At 38.8% G+C, this 23,132-nt stretch overlaps 1 protein-coding gene across 2 annotated transcripts in view; it reads left to right on the forward strand.

The window, feature by feature from the left end:
- LOC143020628 (nardilysin-like) overlaps positions 1–23,132 on the forward strand; it is a 252,330-nt gene that overhangs the window by 128,624 nt on the left and 100,574 nt on the right. For both annotated transcript variants that reach the window (XM_076177107.1, XM_076177108.1), the window contains one exon: positions 16,950–17,182. In XM_076177107.1, the coding sequence (XP_076033222.1) occupies positions 16,950–17,182 (233 nt within the window). The remainder of the gene's footprint in view (positions 1–16,949; positions 17,183–23,132) is intronic.

Raw genomic sequence — 23,132 nt, forward strand, 5'->3', positions numbered from 1 at the left:
ATGTTCCTTTATCCACCGAGTCACTGTGTATTCACTGGTCATGTCGAGCAGCATGTTGCCCCAGATGTCTTCTCCACCCTTTACTATCATTTCTTCCCAACATATTTCTTTTGAATTAAAATCGCCCATGATTACAGTCGAACCTCGAAAGCCTGGACTAATTGGGGGGAAGGGTGATCCGGTCATGCCAAAAGTCCGGTCATCGAAAATATCGCCCTAACACCAGTAGATTTTCGTAGCGGTATACGTATAGGTAATGTATGATATGGCATAGAAACATAAGAATAATACTGTAACACTGTAATAATAATACTACAATACAGGTGCTCCTCGTTTAACGACCTACTCGGTTAGCGATGACGCGGAGTTACGACGGGCTTTATGACAGATGTTTAACGTAAATCTCCCGAAGTTACGATGTCGTGTACGATAATTAAGTTGGCTGAGGCAAATTTGTATGATGTTATAATTGAACTTGTACGGTGGATATTAGCTGTGAGGTAAAGTGTTCTGAAGCTTAGGTCTACATAACCATCCTGCAAGCTGCAAAAACTACCTGGGGTACAGTATATACCGGTAGTGGTAAATTTTTAGTTTCGACCATGGGCGCAATATAGCAATAGAAAATTAATTATTAATTTTGTAAATTATAATGTATCAAAGTAATATGCAATTTTGTGAGCAGAAATAAAAAAAAAGGTGCTAAAACAAATTTTGTAAGTAACGAAGTCATGTCGGACAAATGGTACACCATGTTTGTTATGATAGATGCCGATGTCGAAGAAATATAAGGATGATGAATTCGTCTAACCTAAACTAAACTAACCTGACCTGTGTTTGATAAATCATTACCTGCAAATTAAATGTCATCCGGCTCGTCCTCGTTGTCGTCGTCGTGAGAGACGTTGGCAGACGACAAGATGGCATCCCAATCCTATGCTACCGACTTCGTTCATTAGCATATTTTCTTGTAGCATGGTATTTTTTACTTTCATTTCCGCCCACAAAATTGCATATTACGTTGATACATTTTAATTTACAAAATTAATAATTAATTTTCTATTGCTATATTGCGCCCATGGTCGAAACTAAAAAAATACCCCAGTATTCAATATGGAATGTCAGCATACGCGGATTTGGTCATATACGGTAATTTCAGGAACCTAACCACCGTAAATATACAGTAAATAAAGCTTTAATATACTGTATAAAAGAGGGAAAATACACAAATAAAGATACATGTATTGCTGGACATTGTACATACAGTACATGTACGTATATGTATATACATTCGCTTAACGACCAATTCGGTTAACAACGGCGTGCTGGTCCCAATTGTCGTCGTTAAACGAGGAGTGGTTGTACTAATAATTCTGTAATAATAACTGTAATACAGGCATGTATTACAGTTATTATTACAGAATTATTAGCATTAGTAAAATTATTATCATTAGTGAAAAATAGAGTACAGTACACTGTATAAACACATTTACATGATGTAAATCTACTGTTTATACAGTGTACTGTACTGTATTTTTATTACGTACACAGTAAATATCGGAAGGTATGCACGCGGGACAGTGGTGGCGGCCAGGGTTGCCGCGTTTTCTACACTGCCGTGTAGAATGGGAGTGTTGCCATACTGGGCATACATTTTTCTCGGGCGTGTGCAGACTTTCATAGCAAGATATACTTGTCAAACTTTGACAAAATGTTGGTTCTAGTTTTTTTTTATTCTTGAATGTATATAAGGCCCCCATGCCCTAACATATTCCGTAAGACATATATTTTTTTTATATTATTATCGCTAAAAGAAAGCTGAAACTTTAGCGTAAAATTTTTTTTCTACACGGTAAAAACGTATCTTTTAGTGTATAATATTTTATAAGAAACACAATTACCAATAAAAGTCATATTTTGATGTACCATTTATTATTTGATGACTAGTTCTATGATTTTTAAACAAAAGTTTGAGTTTTTGAATATTTTTAACAGCCCGCTGATATGTAGAAAAAGTTTCCTCATGTCCTTGTGCAGTTGCCACATGCCGCTATTTTACTACGTTTTGGTACAAAATTCTACGAAATGGCAGCCCTGGTGGCAGCTTGACTGGGCCGTTTGAGTACACGTGTACGGCCGTCGTCGCCACCTACCGGACAAATAGGGAACTTTGCTTGAAAAGTCTGCCCTTTGTTCATTTCGACCGGTCATACGAGGGTCCGAGCATTCGGGGTCCGGGCTTTCGAGGTTCGACTGTACTATATTTCCTCTTTCCTTTAGTATATCAGTCAGTTAATACTTAGTATCTTCCAACAGTTTGGAATGATCGTTTTCTGTCCAGTACTGCGTTTTAGGGGGCACATGCACTACTACAAATTTTCTACTTTTCATGTGGTTGCTTTCAACTTTTATCATAATTGATTCTACATTGTTTTTTCCTCCCTATTCTTCAACAGTTGTATAGACCTTGTCCCACACTATTTGGTGGTAGGTTACTTTTTAATTTACTTTCTACTATTCCCTTGCCAGGTAGTCATTTAGTTCATTCAGTCCTGAAATCATTCCATCTATGTTGGTATTGGCTAATTTTGATTTTTTTTTTCTTGTCTTTTTCTATCTGCTTTGTTTCCATTTTCCAGATATACCATTTGTTCAGCCTCAGGTCCACCACTTTTAATTTTTTTCATTTGCTTCATTTCTAAGTTCCTTTTCTTTTTCTTTTTCTTCATCACTCATTTCTTTTTTTATCCATATATTTTTGTATTTACCTAGCTGTATTATACAGGAAGGGAGCTATGCTCGTGGTGACCCATCTGTGTATCTCAGCATCAAGTTTTTTTTTTATAAAATATTGAATAGTGTTTGCACACACTTTCTTTGTCTAATTTGTTTCTAGTATCTTCTGTGAGAAGCTTTTTTTTTTTTTTTTTTTCTCCAGATCTCTTCTGTAATTATCTTTTTTGAGTTTCTTTTCGTGTCCTCTTGTTTTTCCATTGTCCCATTTCAATAAATCATTCTTATCTAAGATTTCCATTCTATAGATAGTAACTCTCCTCTTTCCCTTCTTTCTTCCAAAGTTGGTAATTCTAATTTGGACAGTCTTTGTTCATATGTCATTTTGGAAAGAATTGGTGCCAGTTTTGTTGTTGCTCTTTATATTCTTTCTATTTTTTTTTTTTTTATTATTCTTTTTGGTACTGGGTGTTCATAGTGTTTCTGTGTACTTGAGTTTTGATCTTATTATTGTAGTTAATTTTTTTTTTTCATTTCCTCATCCAAATGCCACTTTTATTGACCTCAAATGTATAGACCTTGTTCCACAGTGTTTGGTGGTAGGTTACTTTTTAATTTAGTTTCTACTATTCCCATTATGTCAGGTTTTTCTAATGCCAGGTAGTCATTTAGTTCATTCAGTCCTGAAATCATTCCATGTTGGTATAGACTAGTTTTAATTTTTTCCTTCTCGTCTTTTTCTGTCTGCTTTGTTTCCATTTTCTAGATATATCATTTTCTCAGCCTCAGGTCCACCACTTTCCAAAAAAAAAAAAAAAAAAAAAGTCTCTGTTTTTTATTTTTTTTTCATTTGCTTCATTTCTAAGTTCCTTTTCTTTTTCTTTTTCTTCATCGCTCATTTCTTTTTTTATCCATACATTTTTGTATTTACCTAGTTGTATTATACGGGAAGGGAGCTATGCTCACGGTGACCCGTCTTTGTATCTCAGCATTGAGTTTGTCTAATTTGTTCCAAGTATCTATCACTCTGTGTGGGAAGCCCTTTTTTTTTTTTTTTTCCTCCAGATCTCTTCTGTAATTATCTTTTTTGAGTTTCTTTTTGTGTCCTCTTGTTTTTCTATTGTCCCATTTCAATAAATCATTCTTATCTAAGATTTCCATTCCCTTCATTCTATAGATAGTAACTCTCCTCTTTTCCTTCTTTCTTCCAGAGTTGGTAATTCTAATTTGGACAGTCTTTGTTCATATGTCATTTTGGAAAGAATTGGTGCCAGTTTTGTTGTTGCTCTTTACATTCTTTCAATTTTTTTTTTTATATTCTTTTTGGTACTGGGTGTCCATAGTGTTGCTGTGTACTTGAGTTTTGGTCTTGTTAGTGTAGTTAAATTTTTTTTTGTCATTTCCTCATCCAAATAGGCAAATGCCACTTTTATTGACCTCAGTAAATTGTAGGTTTCTCCGACTATTTTGATATGTTTATCCGGTGTCAAGTCTTTGCTGATCATCACTTCAAGGTCTTTTTCCGAGTTTACTTGTTTTACCTCTTCACCAATTTTGTAATCTTTCGATATTCTGTTTTTACTTTTTCCAAATTCCATTATACTACATTTCTTGATATTGAATTTCACTACCCACTTTTGAGTCCATTTCCAGATCTTGTCCAAGTCTTGTTGTAATGAGTTGCAGTCCTTCTCAGTTTTTACTTTCTTTAATATTTTTGCGTTGTCTGCAAAGGAATTCATATAACACTCTACTCCTTCATACATGTCATTTATGTATATGGCAAACATGATCGGGGCCAGTACTGATCCTTGCGGGACTCCACTTATCATTTCTTCCCAATTTGAGAATTTATCTCTAATTACTACTCTCATTTTCCTCCCAGTCAGTAAGTCTTTATTACTACTCTCATTTTCCTCCCAGTCAGTAAGTCTTTCATCCATTCCAATAATTTTCCTCTGATGCCACCTATTGACTCTATCTTCCTTATTAGTTTATTGTGTGGTACCTTATCAAATGCCTTTTGTAGGTCCAGAAAGGCACAGTCTGCCCAACCATCTCTCTCCTGTATTATGTCTATTAATCTTGAGTAGAAGCAGATCAAGTTTGCTATACATGATCTTCTTTGTCTGAATCCAAATTGATTTGGATTCAGTATAGTTTTTTCTTCCAAATGTTTAACCCATCTATTTTTGACGACCTTTTCGCAAATTTTTGCTACTGTGCTTGTCAGGTCTGTAATTTGATGGGTCTTCCTTGTTTCCTCCCTTATAAATCGGTACAATGTTTGCATTCTTCCAGTCCTGTGGCACTTTTCCTTCTTTAAGTGAGAATTTAATTATATTGTATATTTTATCTGTTAATTCTTCCATGCATTCTTTCAGTAACCAGTTTGCAATTCCGTCTGGACCATGTGATTTTCTGACGTCAAGGGTTTTGATTTGGTCACTGATTTCCTTCTGTCCTTACAATTATTTCTTTTATTGAGGGGGATATCTCTATTTCCTCACAATTAGGAGAGTTTTCTATTGTGAATACTGATTTGAAGTGGTTCATAATTTCAGCCATTTCCAGTTCTTTTGTATATTCATATTTACCTTGGCGCAGGTTTTTTATTTCTTGTTTGTTCTTCAGTTTGCCATTTACATACCTGTAAAATGGTTTGGGATCTTCCTTGCATTTTTCTATTATTATTATTTTTTTTTCTTCATAGTTTCTCTTTTCATCTCTGCGTATTTTTACATAATCATTTCTTAGTTTGATGTACATTAGCCATTTGCTTGTTTTCTTGTCCCTTTTCCATTTCTTCCAAGCTTTGTCTCTTTTATCCTTAGCCTCACTACACCTTTTGTTGTACCAGCTTTTTTATGTATGTTCTTTCCATTTTTTGTTGTATGTATTTATTCACCCCCTCATTATAAATTTCTTTTAGTATATTCCATTTCTCTTTCATCCCTGTTTCTTCATTTATGAATTTTTCCCAGTTCGTGTTGCGAAAGAATTTTATTGAGTTTCTCAAAATTTGTTTTGTTGTACATTAGTCTTCCTATTCTATGTTTATCAATTCTGCTTTGATCCATTTGCTCTTTCAACTCAAATTCTATTAGTACATGGTCACTCTTTCCTATTGGAGTTTGTGTGAATCACTGAATGAATTTACTCTATCATTTTGGTCACTCGATAAACATATCCCCCTATTGCATGTGTGTGATTCACCATGGTCTTGGATCATGTGTTGGACTTGTGATCAATAGTTATTAACCTCCCAGATGAGAGCTCAGAACTCATATGACCGATCTATGGGTAACTGTGACCTTACACGCAAATACACCCAAGATTCTATTTTTGCTTTTTCCAAATTCCATTATACTACATTTCTTAATGTTGAAGTTCACTTCACTCTTCTGACTCCATTTCCAGACTTTGTCCAGGTCTTCTTGAAAAGATTTGCAGTCTTCCTCTGTACTTACTCTCTTTAATAGTTTTGCATCATCTGCAAAGAAGTTCATATAACATTCCACACCTTCATCCATATCATTTATATAAATAGCAAACATTATCGGAGCCAATACAAAGCCTTGGGGGACTCTGCTTAACATATCTTCCCAATTTGAGTTCTTGTCTCTAAGTACCTCCCTCATTTTTATACCATTCAAGAAATCTTTCATCCATTCCAATAATTTTCCTTGTATTCCACCTATTGTTTCAATTTTTCAGAGTAGCTTTTTGTGTGGTACTTTGTCAAAAGCCTTTTGTAAGTCCAAGAAAGCATAATCTGCCCATCCATCTTTTGTATTATTTCTGTTAATCCTATGTAAAATCATATTAAGTTTGTAGTACATGATCTTCCACTTCTAAAACCAAATTGTTTAGGATTTAGTATTTTGTTCTCTTCCAAGTGTTTAATCCATTTATTTTAATAACTTTTTTGCATAATTTTGCTATTGTGCTTGTAAGGGACATTAGTCTATAGTTGGTCGGATTTTCTTCGTCTCCTCCTTTGTTTATTGGTACAATATTTGCATTTTTCCAATCTTGTGATACTCTTCCTTCTTTGAGTGAGAAGTCAATTATCTTGTGTATTTTGTCTGTTAGTTCATCTATACGTTCTTTCAATATCCAGTTTGCAATTCCATCAGGCCCATATGACTTTCTGACGTCAAGGTTTTTTATTTGGTCCTTTCTTTCAGTGTCACCATTATTTCTTTAATTTCGGGGGATTTTTCTCGCTGTCCTTCATCCTAAATTTGTGAGCTTTGAATTGTAAATATAGACCTAAAATGCCTGGTCATTACTTCAGCCATTTCTACATTATCTATATATTCTTTATTTCCTTTGTGCAGCTTCACTATTTCATGTTTGTCTTTTAGTTTGTCATTTACATATCTGTAAAATAGTTAAGGTGTCTTTGCATTTGTCTATTATATCTTTTTCGTAGTTTCTTTTTTCCTCTATGTATATCAACATATTCATTTCTCAGTTTGATGTATGTTTGCCATTTGGTAATTTTTTTGTCTTTTTTCCATCTTTTCCAGGCTTTGTCTCTTTTATCTTTAGCATCACTACACTTTGTTATACCAACACTTTATGTAAAGCCTTTTTTGTTTCTTCTTAGGTACATATTAATCTGTTCCCTTCTTGTATTTTTCTTTAAATATGTTCCATTTCTCTTCCATCATTGTTATTTCATTTGAACAATTTTCCCAGTTAGTGTTTTGAATTTTTTTTCTTCTAAGTTTTACAAAGTCTGTTTTGTTGTACATTAATCTTCCTTCTCTATGTTTCTCATTTCTTCTCACATCATTTTGTTCTTTAAGTTCGAACTCTATTAGTACATGGTCACTCTTCCCAATTGGTGTCTTGCAATTCATTTTGTCCACAATTTCCGGCTCAGAAGTGAATATCAAGTCCAGTCTTGATGGTTCTTCATTGTTTCTATATCTAGTATTTTCTTTGACCCACTGAGTCAACGTATAATGAATGGTCAAATCCCGTAGAATGTTGCCATAGAGTTCCTCTCCACCTTTTATTGTCATTTCTTCCCAATTTATCTCCTTTACGTTAAAGTCATCCACAATTACTATGTTTGCTCCATCCAGCACCTCAGATAATTCATTCTTTGTGTTTTACAGTAATAATAAATGATTACTATCAGACCAAGCCTATGTTTTTGGGCGCATAAATACTGCTATAAATTTTTTGCTTTTCATAATACTATTTTCAACATTAATCATGATCATTTCCACATTATCTTTACCTTCTGTTATCTTTATCACATTTAAGCCCTTTCTAGTCAATCACATGACTCCCCCTGTTTATCCATTCTTTTTTCGACCAATAGTTGTATAGACCTTGTACCACCATACTTGCTGATATAGGACCTTTCAATTTTTTTTATTTTGTCTCCACAATTCCCATTATGTCTGGTTTCTCTATTAACAAATAGTCATTTAATTCGTTTATTCCAGAAATACCGTCCATGTTTGTTTATACCACTTTTAATTTTTTCGTTTCTTCTCTTTTTTTTGTTTTATGTCTCCTTTTCTCTGATGTACCATTTTGCCTCAGATCCAGTACACTCCAAAAAGAACTTTTTTTTTTTCATTAGCTTCATTTCTTAGTGCCTTATCTTTCACTATTTCTTCATCATTCATTTCTTTTTTTATCCACACATTTTTGTAATTTTCACTGTTAGCTAGTTTTGCCACTTTTGATAGTATCTCTTCAGCTATCTTTTGGGTCCTTAGTTTGATTTTCATTGGCCTATAGTTTTTTTCTTTAGAGTATGTACGCATTCTATGCATATTATCGATTTCCTTCTCCAACTCTTGACCCTCGTCCTGAACTGCTTTCAGTATTTCCTTCACAATTTCTTTCTCTTTTTCTCTTTGGTATTTGTGTACATCATGTTTTTCTTTGATACCATAAACTGCAATGCATTTCTTTTTATCCACTGTATCTCTCACCCAGTTTTCCTTTTCTTTGATTACCTTAATTACTGTTTCCTTTGCATTCTCTTCTACCTGCTGTTGTACTATTTCTTTGAAAGGGATTTTTTAAATTTTGTGTTCCTGTTTCCACTGATTTTTTTTATTTGAATTAGATCTGTCTCTTTGATTCTCCCACTTTTTCAGTCACTGCTTGTAATTGTTCTTTGACCTCTTTCTTTAGTTCTTCATTTTTGTTTCTATCCTTGTTTTCCATTCTTTCATTTTCTCTTTTAATCATACTTAGTTCACTTTTTAGATCATTCAACTCTGTGTGTATTTTTACCTAGTTGTATTATATGGGAAGAGAGCTATGCTTGTAGTGACCTGTCTTTGTATCTTTCAGCATCTAGTTTGTTCTTAAATTCCTGTATAGTTTTTGCACACACTGTTGCCTCATCCAATTTGTTCCAGATATCTACCACTGTGTGGGAAAATATTCTTTTTCACATCTCCTCTATAACAAACCTTTTTGAGATTCTTTTTATGTCTTGTTTTCTCTTATCCCACTTTAATAAATCATCTCTGTCAAGGACTTTCATCCCTTTCATGAATCTGTAAATGGCCAGTAGATCTCTTTCTCTTCTTTGTTCAAGGGCATTGAAGGGGACGAAATGATAACACTACTACATTGAAATTCCTCCCAAAAACTCTGTAAGAACTCATTTAATTCTATCCAGAAAATCTCCCTTTCCTTTTCACTCTTCTCACTAGCAGGTCTTTATGGGCTTACAAATACCCAGATCTCCCATTACAGTTTCCCCTTCACCCACATCAATCTTAAAGATACAGTACTTCTACTCCATCATGTGCTTTCCCATCTTATCACTTGCCAGCAGAGCCATTCCTTCCCTCCCTCACCCCCTTATCACTCCCTACACTGTCAAACTTAAAATCAACCCTTCCTTTCATCATAGTTTTACTTAATGGTAATACATTCATCTTCTTTCTCACAAACATACTCTCAATCTTTTCCTTGTACTACAGCAACTAAACAAAAACATTCAAAACTAAGAACCAACAAGAAGAAAATTTAGAAAAGCACACAAGTATAAATAGATTGGATATTATTTATGTATCTATATACCAATAGACTTCTTCCCCCATACATATGAAGAAAAAGGAAAAAAAGAAAAAAAAATCACCCCCTACCCATGAGATATTTGAATCATCCTAGGCAAGGAAAATACAATCACTGAAACAGTAATGCAATATCATTAACACTTCTCCAAGATCTTCAAGACTGACTACCAAACTCCCTACTCCAAGCCTTTCTGGACATCACCCCTACAGGAAAATCCCTCCCCAGAGAAGTAAAAACCACAGTAGCATGCTTGTGTTCAGGTCAACATCCAGCAGTTTGACATTGCCAGAACAGAAACTGCTCTGGATATATCCATCACAGAGGGCACTGAACATACATCCATATACCAACAGCTCTTTCGCCTTACAAGGGAGGTAGCCAAAAAAACAAAGTCATAAAATCCACTTTCATTCCATCCCCACATACTCCACTCCCATCCACCTCCCTCCCTCCCTCTTATCGTGGCTCCTCCTGGATGACGGATCATTACTGCATCTTGCCCACTGCCCTGGGTCAGAAACAGTGTCACAAGACACAGCACATCCACAGCAAGGCTGCTTCATTAAATTGGCTAACCCCCTCTCTGTTTCCTCATGCAGAAATGGAGAAGACAGGGAGAAATCCCTTTGGGCTATGTCAATTTATTTTTCATGTATACTCCCTCAACCCCCATCCCCCACCCATTCCCCATCATACATCACAGCATCATCCATACACAACCATTCTCCATTCACTCCCATCTGTCCTCTCCCATCCTTCCCCAACAGACATTCCCTCTTTCCCAATGCCCCTTTTACCCCATCTATCCATCTCAACCTTGGTCGCCCCCTTATGTTCACTCGTTCCACCTCTGCTTTCCACACCTCTTTTTCTAATCTTTCTTCACTCATTCTTTCCATGTATCCATACCATCCCAATACTCTTTCATCAACCCTGTCTCCCAATTCCCTTTCCACCCCTGTTCTCATCCTCACCTCATTTCTCACTCTAGCCACCCTAGTAACCCCTATCATACTTCTCATGCACCTCATGAGGTAATGTACTACTGGACATGACCATGGAATATACAATGGCTCAGTGGGTCAGTAAAAACACCAGATACAGAAATAACAAGGAGCCATCAAAACTAGATTTAATATTTACAACAGAACCTGAAATTGTGGATAAAATCCAATACAAGACACCAATTAGAAAGAGTGACCATATACTCATTGAGACAGAACTAAAGGAAGAAATATACATGGAGAGAAATGAAAAGCATAGGAAAGGAAAATTGATGTACAACAAAATGGACTTTGCAAAACTAAAGAAATTCTTCCAGAATGCAAACTGGGAAAAATTTTACATGGAAGAGAAATGGGATATCTTGATGGATAATTACAATGAAGGGGTGAATAGGCACGTACCAAGGCATAAGCTAGAGAGAATGTACATTAAATGCTGGTTCAATAAAAGATGCAGTGAGGCTAAAGAGAGAAGGGACAGAGCTTGAAAAAGATGGAGAAGAGATAAGAAAATAAACTGGAAAATGGTAAGTTTATATAAAATATAGAAATTAGTATGTTAAAGTGAGAAGAGAGGAAAAAAGGAACCATGAAAAGGATATTATAGATAAATGCAAAGAGCAACCCAAACTATTCTATCAATATGTGAATGGTAAACTCAAAAACAAACAGGAAATTGTGAAACTATGCCAAGGGAATATAGAATACACAGAAGAATTAGAAATGGCTGTAGTCATGAATAATCACTTCAAATCTGTCTTCACTAGAAAGTACAATATTGGGACGAAGGAAATGAAAGGCAATCTTCCCCCATGAGCGAGATAACAATAACGCAAAAAGAAATAATGGAACATCTATCAAACCTTGACATCAGGAAATCACATGGCCCAGATGGAATTTTAAATTGGATTCTAAAAGAATGCAAAGAAGAACTAATGGACAAAATACATAATAAGTTGCTCACTTACAGAAGGAAAAATACCAAAAGACTGGAAAAATGCTAACATTGTACCAATATAAGGAGGAACCAACTAACTATAGGCCAGTCTCACTAACAAGCAATATAACCAAAATTTGAGAAAATCATCAAGAATAGATGGGTAAAACACCTGGAAGACAATATAATAAACCCAAGAAAATTTGGGTTCAGACAAGGAAGGTCATATACCACAAACTTAATATGTTTCTACTCAAGATTAATAGACATAGTGCAAAAAAGGAATGGATGGGCTGATTGTGCCTTCCTGGACGTACAAAAAGCTTTTGACAAAGTACCGCACAAAAAAATTATTTAAAAAAAAATGGAACATATAGGAGGGATACAAGGGAACCTACTAAAATGGATGGAGGATGAGAGTAGTGCTCAGAGAAAAATATTCAGGTTGGAAAGAGGTGATCAGTGGAGTATTGCAAGGATCTGTATTGGCTCCAATAATGTTTGCTATTTATGTGAATGACATGGATGATGATGTTAAATGTTACATGAGCTTCTTTGCAGACAATACCAAACTGTTAAGGAAAGTAAAAACTGAAAAGGATTGCGAATCACTGCAGGATGACCTGAATAAGGTATGGAACTGGAGCAAGAAATGGGAAGTGGACTTCAATATCAACAAGGTTAGCATAATGGAGTTTGGAAAAAGCAAAAACAGAATATCAGGACAATATAAAATTGGAACCAAGAAGGTAAAGAAGGAGAGATCCGAAAAAGATTTGGGTGTAATTATCTCCAACGACTTGTCCTATGATAAACAGATAAACAAAATTGTTGGAGAATCCTAGAACTTGCTAAGATCAATAAAAGTGGCATTTACATATTTGGAAGATGAAATGATTAAAAAAATATTGGTCACACTGATAAGGCCTAGACTAGAATATGCAGCGACATTGTGGTCACCCAGTACCAAAAAGAATATAAAGAAAATAGAAAGAATCCAGAGAACAGTAACAAAAATGGCACCTGCACTTGCAAACTTGTCATATGAGGAGAGATTGGCTAAACTGGAGTTACCGACCCTGGAGCAAAGAAAAAAGGGGGGTGACCTACTGACCATCTACAGAATCATAAAGGGCACAGAAATACTCGATAGAGAGGATTGTTAAACTGGGACAAGAGAAGCACAAGAGAACATGGAAAGAAAATATAAAAACATAGCTATAGAAGAGATATGAAGAAAAACAGTTTTCCACATAGAGTAGTAGACACATGGAACAAACTGGACAATGAAATATTGTGCACAAAAACCATTCATGAGTTTAAGAGCAAACTAGACACTGCGAGATACAAAGGCGGGACACCACGAGCATAGCTCTCCTTCCCGCAAAATACAACTAGGTAAATACACTCAAACTCCTCCCCTCTTCCTCTCTTATGTTCCACGTTTCTGACCCATACAGTGCTGTTGGCACAATCACTCCTTCATACAGTCTCCTCATATCATCCATTCCCAAATGTCTATTTCTTATTACACTTTTTAATCCCCCAAGGTATTTACTTGCTTCTCTCAATCTAAATTCTACTTCCACCACTCCTCCCTTTTCTGCCATATTCACACCCAAGTATCTAAAACTATCCATTTTCACTAGTCTCTCTCCCTTTATACTCACTTCCAGCCTGCTGCCACTTTCCCCCATTGTACATCTCATCACCTTTTACCCACATTTATCTTCAACTTACTTCTTTTGCACACCTTCCCAAACTTTGTCACTAACTTCCTCAATCCCTTCTCGGATCCTGCTACAAGTGCAGTGTTGTCAGCAAACAACAACTGGCTTATCTCCCACTTTTCTCCATTTTCTTTAACCATCTCCAATTTCCGACCCATTACCCTTTCATTTACCTCTCCCACCACTCATCCATGTATAGATTGAACAGCGAAGGCAACAAAACGCATCCCTGACAAAGCCCCACCTTTACCTCAAACCACTCACTCTCCATTTCTGATTCTAACACAAGCCCTACTGCTCTCATAAAAACTCTTGACTGCTCTTAAGAGCTTTCTTACTATCCCATATATCTGTAATACCTCCCACACTGCCTTCCTGTCTACCCTGTCATAAACCTTTTCCAAATCCTTAACCTCTTCAGTACGGGCCTTAAATCTCGCGGGCAGCAGCCAATGCCAGCCGTACGACATGTCGTAATAATACTCGCATCATAAAATATAGTCACCGCTTATATCGATCGTTCTCTCTTTCACCCGTGAATTTTGAAAACCATAGAGAATGTGATTAAGGGCAGTTTATAGAGAATGTCAAAACGCAGGGGCGACTACAATAAATATAATCAAGATGCCGATATGGCAACCTCGCATATCCACTTGCTCCTCATGACGCCTACGTATGCGGCACCGTATGGAAGGGGTTAGAGGCCCAAAAAAACATCCTTACCATTTCCTATAGCTTTCTCACATACCTGTCTTGCCACAAAAATCTGATCCACACAACCCCAACCTGTCCTAAACCCACACTGTTCCTCACTAATTACTCCCTTTGTTCCTCTCCTAATCCTCTTAATCAAGACCCTCCCATAAGCCTTTCCAACTACACTTAACAAACTGATCCCTTTGGAACTACTACACTCACACTTGTCACCTTTTCCCTTGTAAAGCAGAACTATACAGGCACTCCTCCAGTCCTCTGGCACTCTTCCTTTATGGAAATTGAGGTTTAATAACTTCAGGGAAAGTTTGAGAACTTACCGGTCACAATTTTCTGCCGGGTAAGTTTGAATTAAGTAGACACATGTAGGCCTTCTGAAACTGAAGACGTAAGATCCCTCGCCAAGAAGGTTTTAAAAGAGGGTCTGGAACCGGAGCTCTGGGTAGTCTGATGTCTGACCCAATGATAGTGGGCCGTATTCGGCAGGACTCTTATGAGTTCAAAAAGAGCTCAAAGAGCCACAGGTTAACATTCACTTTAAGTATTTTCTTCAAGTTTCCCAATTTATCAAACCAAAATTATTGTATCGATTTAACAAATAAAGAGGAGGGGAGTTTAATTGTATCTTATTTAAAGTTACGATAGGCATGTTTTGAAGTTTCAGGAAAGGTTCCTAAATCGAAGAAAATAACACTTTGAGGGAAAGTTTCCCGAACTAAGGTAAACACTTAGAATCCCAATAACAATAACCACACCTTCTCATAAACAAACATTAAATAACCTCACCAGCCAATCCACCATCACTGCACTGCCTTTTTTTTTTAGACACCCATCCAACCCAGGTGCCTTACCTGCTCTCATCATCTTAACAACTGCCTTCACCTCATCTTTCCATATTTTTCCTCCATTTCCCTCTCTCATCACTGTCATTTTCTTAGCACTTCCCACTGCAACTACCTTTCCCTCCCTATCCTCCTTCACATTTAGCAACTCCCTTTCCCTCCCTATCCTCCTTCACATTTAGCAACTCCCTTTTCTTCTCTACTTGATTTGCCTCCTCTTTCTTCATTTCTTTCCAAAACATCTTTTTATTACTTTCAAAATTTCCTGTCATACTATTACCCTATTTCATTGCTCTCCTCTTTGCCTACTTTATCTTATGCTTTATGTTTCTTCTCTTTTCTTTGTACCTCTCATATGATTCTCTCATCCTATTTTGTAACCAATCTGTGAAGGCTTGCTACTTCTCTTCTACACCCTTCTTTGCTTCCTCATCCCACCATCCGCCACCCTTTCTTCTATTTCCTCCCATCCTCCTTGTTCCACACACACCATCTTTGTATGCCTTGTGACTCCCTCCTTGAACCAATCCCATTCCTCCTCCACTCCTAGTTCTACTCTATCCTTCATTCCCTTCCACTCTCTTCTTTCTCCATCTATCCTCCACTCTCAACTTACCTTACACCAAATCATGATCTGATATTCCCCCTTTAGAACATGTATATCCTTAACTCTTCCTACTATTCTCCTGGTTACCACTATATAGTCCATTAACATTCTACCACCCTACCATCCACCACCCTCTCCCATGTGTACCTATGCTTGACTTTATTCCTAAACACTGTATTTGATATCAACTTGCTAGACACATCATCAACTCTCCACTATGATTTTTTCCTGGAACTCCACACTTAGTAACCACTCTATGGTTTATTTCCTACCCTAGCATTAAGGTCTCCCAATACCACTACATTGACATTTCTCCCTAATCCCTCTATACACTCATTTAAATCTATCCAAAAAAATTCCCTTACCTTTACACTCTTCTCACTATCAGCTTCATATGCACTTACAAAAACCATATCTCCCCACTTTCACCTTCATCCACATTAACCTTGAAGAAACATCCTTCCACTCCACCACACACTTACCTATCTCTTTACTTACTAGTATAGCCACTCCTCTCCCTCATCCTCTCTTCACTCCTGAGATCCACCTAATGACACTCCCAAACTCAATCTTGTCCCTCCCTTTCAACTTAATTTCACTCAGTGCCAACACATCCATCCTTCTCACAAGCATACTGCCTATCTCTTCCCTTTTACTCTTATCTGTACCACATCCATGTACATTAAAAGACCCAAACCTTAGGGTACTGGGTAGAAAGCTCCCAGACCCTTATATGACTTTTTTTTTTAGGAATGTTCCTTTTAGGGCTGGAGGGTGAAGGATGCCTAGTCCTATCCCTGTCCCATTTTTATTGACTTATATGACTTAAGTGGGAAAACTTGGTGTCAGTATTCTTTTCCCCCCCACAGGGTTCGGCAAAATGAGAAAATGAATATTCAGAGAAATGGTACAGGACAGTAACAAGAGTGGGGGACAGCATAACAGAGGGACATTCACAGTATAATAAAGTATCGTCATTTCTCTATGAATAGAGATTTCCTCTACCACAGACAAAATGATGTGTGGCTCTGGTTCATAGGGATACCCCATATAGACCCTAAAGTATCAGCTGCATGCTACTTAGCAGCTTTTAACCTGATAATAACATGTAGCCAATACCCCAGACAGTGATGATCAAATGTTCAGACAATAACGCAATCATTTTTCTTTGAATGACTTAGGACTGTTGGTTACCTGGGAGCCATAGGTCTCCTGCAAAAAAGAACTGAGGTAACAGATGGATTGATTGATTGATTTTCATTGTGTAGATACATATTTAACCTTTCCTTGATAGTCCCCTATGCCTTCCAGATACCAAACAATGGCTTACCTCGACCTTGCTATGATCATCTAGGCCCTCCTTTCCCTCTGGGGAAGTTACATCGCTTATGCAAGATAGTGCCTATGAAGGAGTATCATTCCCTGGAGATTAGTTGGACACTACCATCCTTACTGAAGCAATATAAAAGCAAGCCACTCCACTACATTTCACACCTCCTTGGTCATGAGGGGAGGGGATCCATTCTCTCATATTTGAAGAAAAGGTCAGTCTTGCAAAGAAGATAGCAATATTATATCTTACATGATTGTTTGCGTGGCTGACAAATTTGTATGAATGTATATAATTACATATGACTAGCAAAATGTGTGGAAAGCAGAATCAAATGAAGTGAACTTGAGTGGCAGTTAGTCTTTCATTAGCTTGGACATGGTGTATAGAAACAAGGTTGGTTTGTAGGAAGTTGGGTTTTCTGGTGGAATGTTTAGTTTTGATATGGGCATTATAAGTGCTCTTTATCAGATTTTTAAAATTAAGTTTACAAAAAAAAAAAAAAAGCACAATAATGGACTGGCTGGTGAGATTATTTAATGTTTCTATATGAGAGGGTAGAGTGCCAGAGGACTGGAGGAGTGCCTGTGTAGTTCCACTTTACAAGGGAAAAGGTGACAAGTGTGAGTGTACTAGTTTTAGAGGGATCAGTTTGTTAAGTGTAGTTGGGAAGGTTTTGATTGAGAGGATTAAGAGATATCTGCACCCATGTCCGGCAGCATAAGCAAGCTCGAGGACATGTTCCCGAAGCAGATGCGAATGTTGACAGATGTCGGGGAGTGGCCGGAGCAGTCGGACACCTTTCGGCATGCACCAGCCTTCCCAGGGGGAGGCGCAGGGGGCGCCGGGGCTTGACGGCCCGTGGTGATTCTCATCCCAATCCTTGGACGACTTGCAATATTTCTCCCAGTGACCCTTCTTGCTGCAGACCCAGCATCGGGCATTCCTGGCAGGACACTGGCAGGTGTGAGGGCGGTGTCCCTTGGTCCCGCAATTGTGGCAGGTGTCGCCAGGTCGTGAGGAGGGTGTGGGAGGTGGTTGAGGTGGGGGTGCGCGCACCTGGCGTTGAGCACTTTTATATGCCGAAATGGCGCGCACCTGCGGGTTGCCCTGGTGGTCCAAGACTGTCTCCCTTGCCGACTCGTGCAAGTGGCAATGGGTCACTACCTCCTGTAGTGACGCGGTTGCGGGGAGGGAGCTGATGAGCTGTATGAGTTCCTTGTCCCGGACGCCCATGAATATGACCATTTTCATCTGGGCCTCCACGCAAGCGACGGTGCCTAAGGTACATAGGTCTACCTCCCGGGCCTTGTCCTTGGCGCGGCCATAGAAGTCATCGAAGGACTTGCTGTGCTCTTGCCTGCATTGGAACAGGTCACGGCGGCAGAGGGCCTCAACTCGTGAGTCTCGGAGGTGGGATTGCAGCTAGTCGAGCACTTCGTCGGCTGAGAGTGGGGTATTGTGGGGGATGTCCAGCGAGTTCCGCAGAATCGCCTGTACGCTGAGAGACAAACATGATCTGAGTTGTATAATCTGTATGTTGTGCGGCATCCTATTGACGCCAGCCATGGCGGTGTAGTCGGCCCAGCCGCAGCGCCACAACAGGATCGACTGGAATTGGGCGTCGGCCTGCAACGGTGGCGGCCATGGGACCGTTAGGTTGCCTGGCGGCAGGGGGGGTGGTCGGCGCTCCGGCAACAGGAGGGGCCGGGACAGGCAAATTCGGTGGAGGGCTTGATAGAGGGGACGGCGTGAGGGTGACTAGGGTTAGTTGGTGAAGGGTCTCTGCCATTGCGTCCATTTTCGCTCGGTCTTCCCTCCGTTCCTCTCGGACCACCACCATGCTTGCCGCTAGGCATTGCACGGCGTTGTTGCTGCCATCCCGTGGAAGCGTCGCTGTCTTGCGACGAGGGTGAATCGCTCCTTTGTGCCATGGACCGGGTTTGGGGGTGTGGTCTTCGCGAGTCAGCTGGGGCGTGGCGTGACGTAAGTGCATTCACTATGTGGGTCACGGTTGCGTCAGGGGAGAGGGCGCTCTACCAAAGTGCTGCGCTCTACCAAAGTGCTGTATCCAAGGGGTTGGAATGAAGGGCATCTTTTTTTGGTCCTCTAGGGGTCTGCCGAAGTGCATCACACGATAGGGCTCCACTGCTGAACTGCACTGCACGATACTGCACGGTTCGACGTGCATACTATTGCAGGATTCCTGTGACCCCATATTCATGTAAGCACCACCGGATCACGTATTGTCAAGTACTGGCATTCGTTCACTTGTGTGCCACCAATTACCGAACCGCACTCATGTTTCACTGCTGCATGGTGCAAGGATGCTTGCAATTGCAAGATACTACTCACTACACCATGGTTGCAAGCATGTTGCAAGGGGCAGCAGTGAAACAGGTGGTACAGTTAGTGGGTTTATTAATCAGTAGGTTATGCATACAGAGGGGGAATGTCAAGTACCCATGAGTTTTACAGAGCGACTGCCCATGGGCGAAGGTGTTAGGTGCTGTGAGCACACATACATGAATAGGACCTCTGATAGGTCTATGAATGGGGTCCTTGTCTGGGGGTCAGGCACGCAGCGCTCCGCCCTTGCTCTAGTTAGTCCTACACTATACCACAAGTTCGTATCAGTCCTACACTATACCACACCAACTTTGTCTTTGCTCTCTGTATTCTTTCTAATTTCTTTATATTCTTCTTAGTACTGGATGTCCATAATGTTGCTGCGTATTCCAGTTTTGGTCTTATTAATGTAACTAATATTTTTTAAATAATTTCTTAATCCAAATAGTCAAATGCCACTTTCATTGACCTTAATAGGTTGAAGGTTTCTCCAATTATTTTGTTTATATGTTTGTCTGGTGTCATGTCTTTGCTGATTATTACTCCAAGGTCTTTTTCCAAGTTCACTTTTTTGACTTCTTCTTCACCAACTTTATAATTTTTTTATATTCTGTTTTTACTTTTTCCAAACTCCATTCTACTACATTTCTTGATATTGTAGTTCACTTCCCACTTTTGAGTCCTTTTCCAGATTTTTTCCAGGTCTGACTGTAATGATTCACAATCCTCCTCTGTTCTTACTTTAGTATTTTTGTGTCATCTGCAAAGAAATTCATATAACACTACTCCTTCATCCATGTCATTTATATGTGTATATATATATATATATATATATATATATATATATATATTTACATATACTAAAGGCTTTTTTCCCCATACTGGGGAGGTAGCCAAAAAAAACAAAGGCATGAAATCCACTCCCAGCCATTCCATCCTCACATACTCCACTCCCATTCACACCCTTCCCTCCCTCTTATCATGGCTCCTCTGGGATGATGGGTCATCCCTGCATCTCACCCACTGCCCTGGGTCAGAAATAGTGTTGCAAGATATAGCATATCCACAGCAAGGCCGCTTCATTAAATCAGTGACCCTCCCTCTCCATCCCCTTATGCAGAAATAGAGAAAATGGGGAGAAATCCCTTCAGGCTGCATCAATATATATATATATATATACGTATATATATATATATATATGTATATATATATATATATATGTATATATATAAATATATATAACTATATATATATATAATATATATGTATGTATATATATATCTATATATGTATATATATATATGTATGCATATATATATATATATATATATATATATATATAGTTTAACTTATATATCAGTGTTGCAGGGTAATTAAAAGAATATAAGAGCAGCACTTTGCATTTACAAATAGAAAAGCCTTCACACCAGTTCTCTCAATTCCTTGAGACCCTAGTGTTCCCTTCCTACATACAAAATCAAAACAAATGATGCACAAAAAGTGCAATGGTATGAACAAATATAATAGAGTTAACATATTCCCTTCCTTCCAAATCAAAAGTAAAGTTTTGTAGTTAAGTAATAAACATTAAACTATGAATTTAGAGAGTTTAAGAGTTGATTATAAAATTAACACAAAACTTAATTGGATGACAAAAATAATATTTTCCTTTTACCTTACTAAATAAGAAAAAATAATAATTTATCCATTTACAATACCAAAGTTCCTTTTTGAAGGATGCTAGCTCTCTTCATAGAATTGACTCCTTATTTTGTCAGAGCATCAGCTGTGTATTTGAATCCACCCAAAATATATTTAATTCCTTATTTTGAATCATGTCATTGATAACTATGTCAGTTCTTATCTCTTCTTAGAAGCATTTTTCATTAAGTGCACATTACCTACAGTGCTCGACAAAAGTTCGCGGCGCCTCAGCAAATCTAAACAAAAATGCACAAAAATGTAATTAATCATTATATTTATTGGATTTTTACTCAACTAATACTTGGTTGGGAGTCCTTTGCGCTTTAACACAGCCTCAAGACGACGTGGAAGTGAAGCAGCTAGGTTGTAGAGGGCTGTAGGCTCAAAATTATCCCAGATTTCCTGAATGGCTGCCTCGAGCTTGGGTATAGAGCTGACGTCTTTGCCTTGTAACCTCTTCTTTATAATGTGCCACAAATTTTCAATTGGGTTCAAATCAGGGCTATTACCTGGCCAGTCCTTTATAAAGTTCACTTCACAGTCGTTGAGCCAAGTAGTGATGGATTTAGCAGTGTGGCAGGGGGCACCGTCCTGCTGAAAAACTGTGGCACCTGTTTTTTCAAATGATTCAGGTAAATTTTCACACAGAAGCTCCAAGTACACGTTTTGGTTCACTTTTAAGTTCTTGGGTAACACTACTAATGACCCCAAGCCCTTGCCGCTGAAACAGCCCCACACCATTAAAGTATCAGGGAATTTGACAGTACCCTTGGCGTACCGAGGGTCAAGCGGGTCACTTCCATGTCGCCGGTACACCTTTGCACCACGGTTACAGGTGACACTGAAGGTGGCCTCGTCAGACCACAAAACGTCAAGCCAGTCGTCCTCAGTCCAGTGAGAGTATTTCTTGGCAAATTCAATCCTTCTGGCTTTCTGCTTTTTGGTGACAAGTGGCTTAGCAACAGGCTGGTGACTCACGTACCCAAGCTCATGCACCCTTCGTGACACTGTCCTCACAGACACCTTGTGGATAAAGTTGAGACAAAAGTTCGCAGCGCCTATACAGTGTAAACAAACCCTCAAACTATACGCCGCTGCCAGACAACACCACTCAGTTGCCACGTGGCTGTCATTGTGAGAGAGTGTCTGCGGTACATTTTTTTTTGGTAGCTCCAATCCTGTGACCTTACCATTGCCTGTGACCTTACCATGGCCGATGCAGCTTATAGAAGCAAGCAGTTAATAGCCCAGATCATTGCTCTACATGAATCAGGCAAGAAAATGAAGGAAATAAGTGAACAGTTAAGCTGTGCAAAGTCTACAGTGAGGAAGTGGTGTGCACGTGCAAGAGATTTGCCAGATTACATTTTGCCTGCTCACAAACCACGCTCAGGATGCCCTAGAAAGACTTCTACAAGGGCAGATACCATCATAAAACGAACTCTAGAGGCATCTCCTCGTAGGACAGCAAGGGTAGTGAAGGAACAGAACCCTGGGGTGTTTGGTTAGGTGTCTGTGAGGACAGTGTCACGAAGGGTGCATGAGCTTGGGTACGTGAGTCACCAGCCTGTTGCTAAGCCACTTGTCACCAAAAAGCAGAAAGCCAGAAGGATTGAATTTGCCAAGAAATACTCTCACTGGACTGAGGACGACTGGCTTGACGTTTTGTGGTCTGACGAGGCCACCTTCAGTGTCACCTGTAACCGTGGTGCAAAGGTGTACCGGCGACATGGAAGTGACCCGCTTGACCCTCAGTACGTCAAGGGTACTGTCAAATTCCCTGATACTTCAATGGTGTGGGGCTGTTTCAGCGGCAAGGGCTTGGGGTCATTAGTAGTGTTACCCAAGAACTTAAAAGTGAACCAAAACGTGTACTTGGAGCTTCTGTGTGAAAATTTACCTGAATCATTTGAAAAAACAGGTGCCACAGTTTTTCAGCAGGACGGTGCCCCCTGCCACACTGCTAAATCCATCACTACTTGGCTCAACGACTGTGAAGTGAACTTTATAAAGGACTGGCCAGGTAATAGCCCTGATTTGAACCCAATTGAAAATTTGTGGCACATTATAAAGAAGAGGTTACAAGGCAAAGACGTCAGCTCTATACCCAA

This window comes from Oratosquilla oratoria, chromosome 40, assembly GCF_046742065.1.
Source record: "Oratosquilla oratoria isolate Oo_2021 chromosome 40, ASM4674206v1, whole genome shotgun sequence".
Classification (NCBI taxonomy): domain Eukaryota; kingdom Metazoa; phylum Arthropoda; class Malacostraca; order Stomatopoda; family Squillidae; genus Oratosquilla; species Oratosquilla oratoria.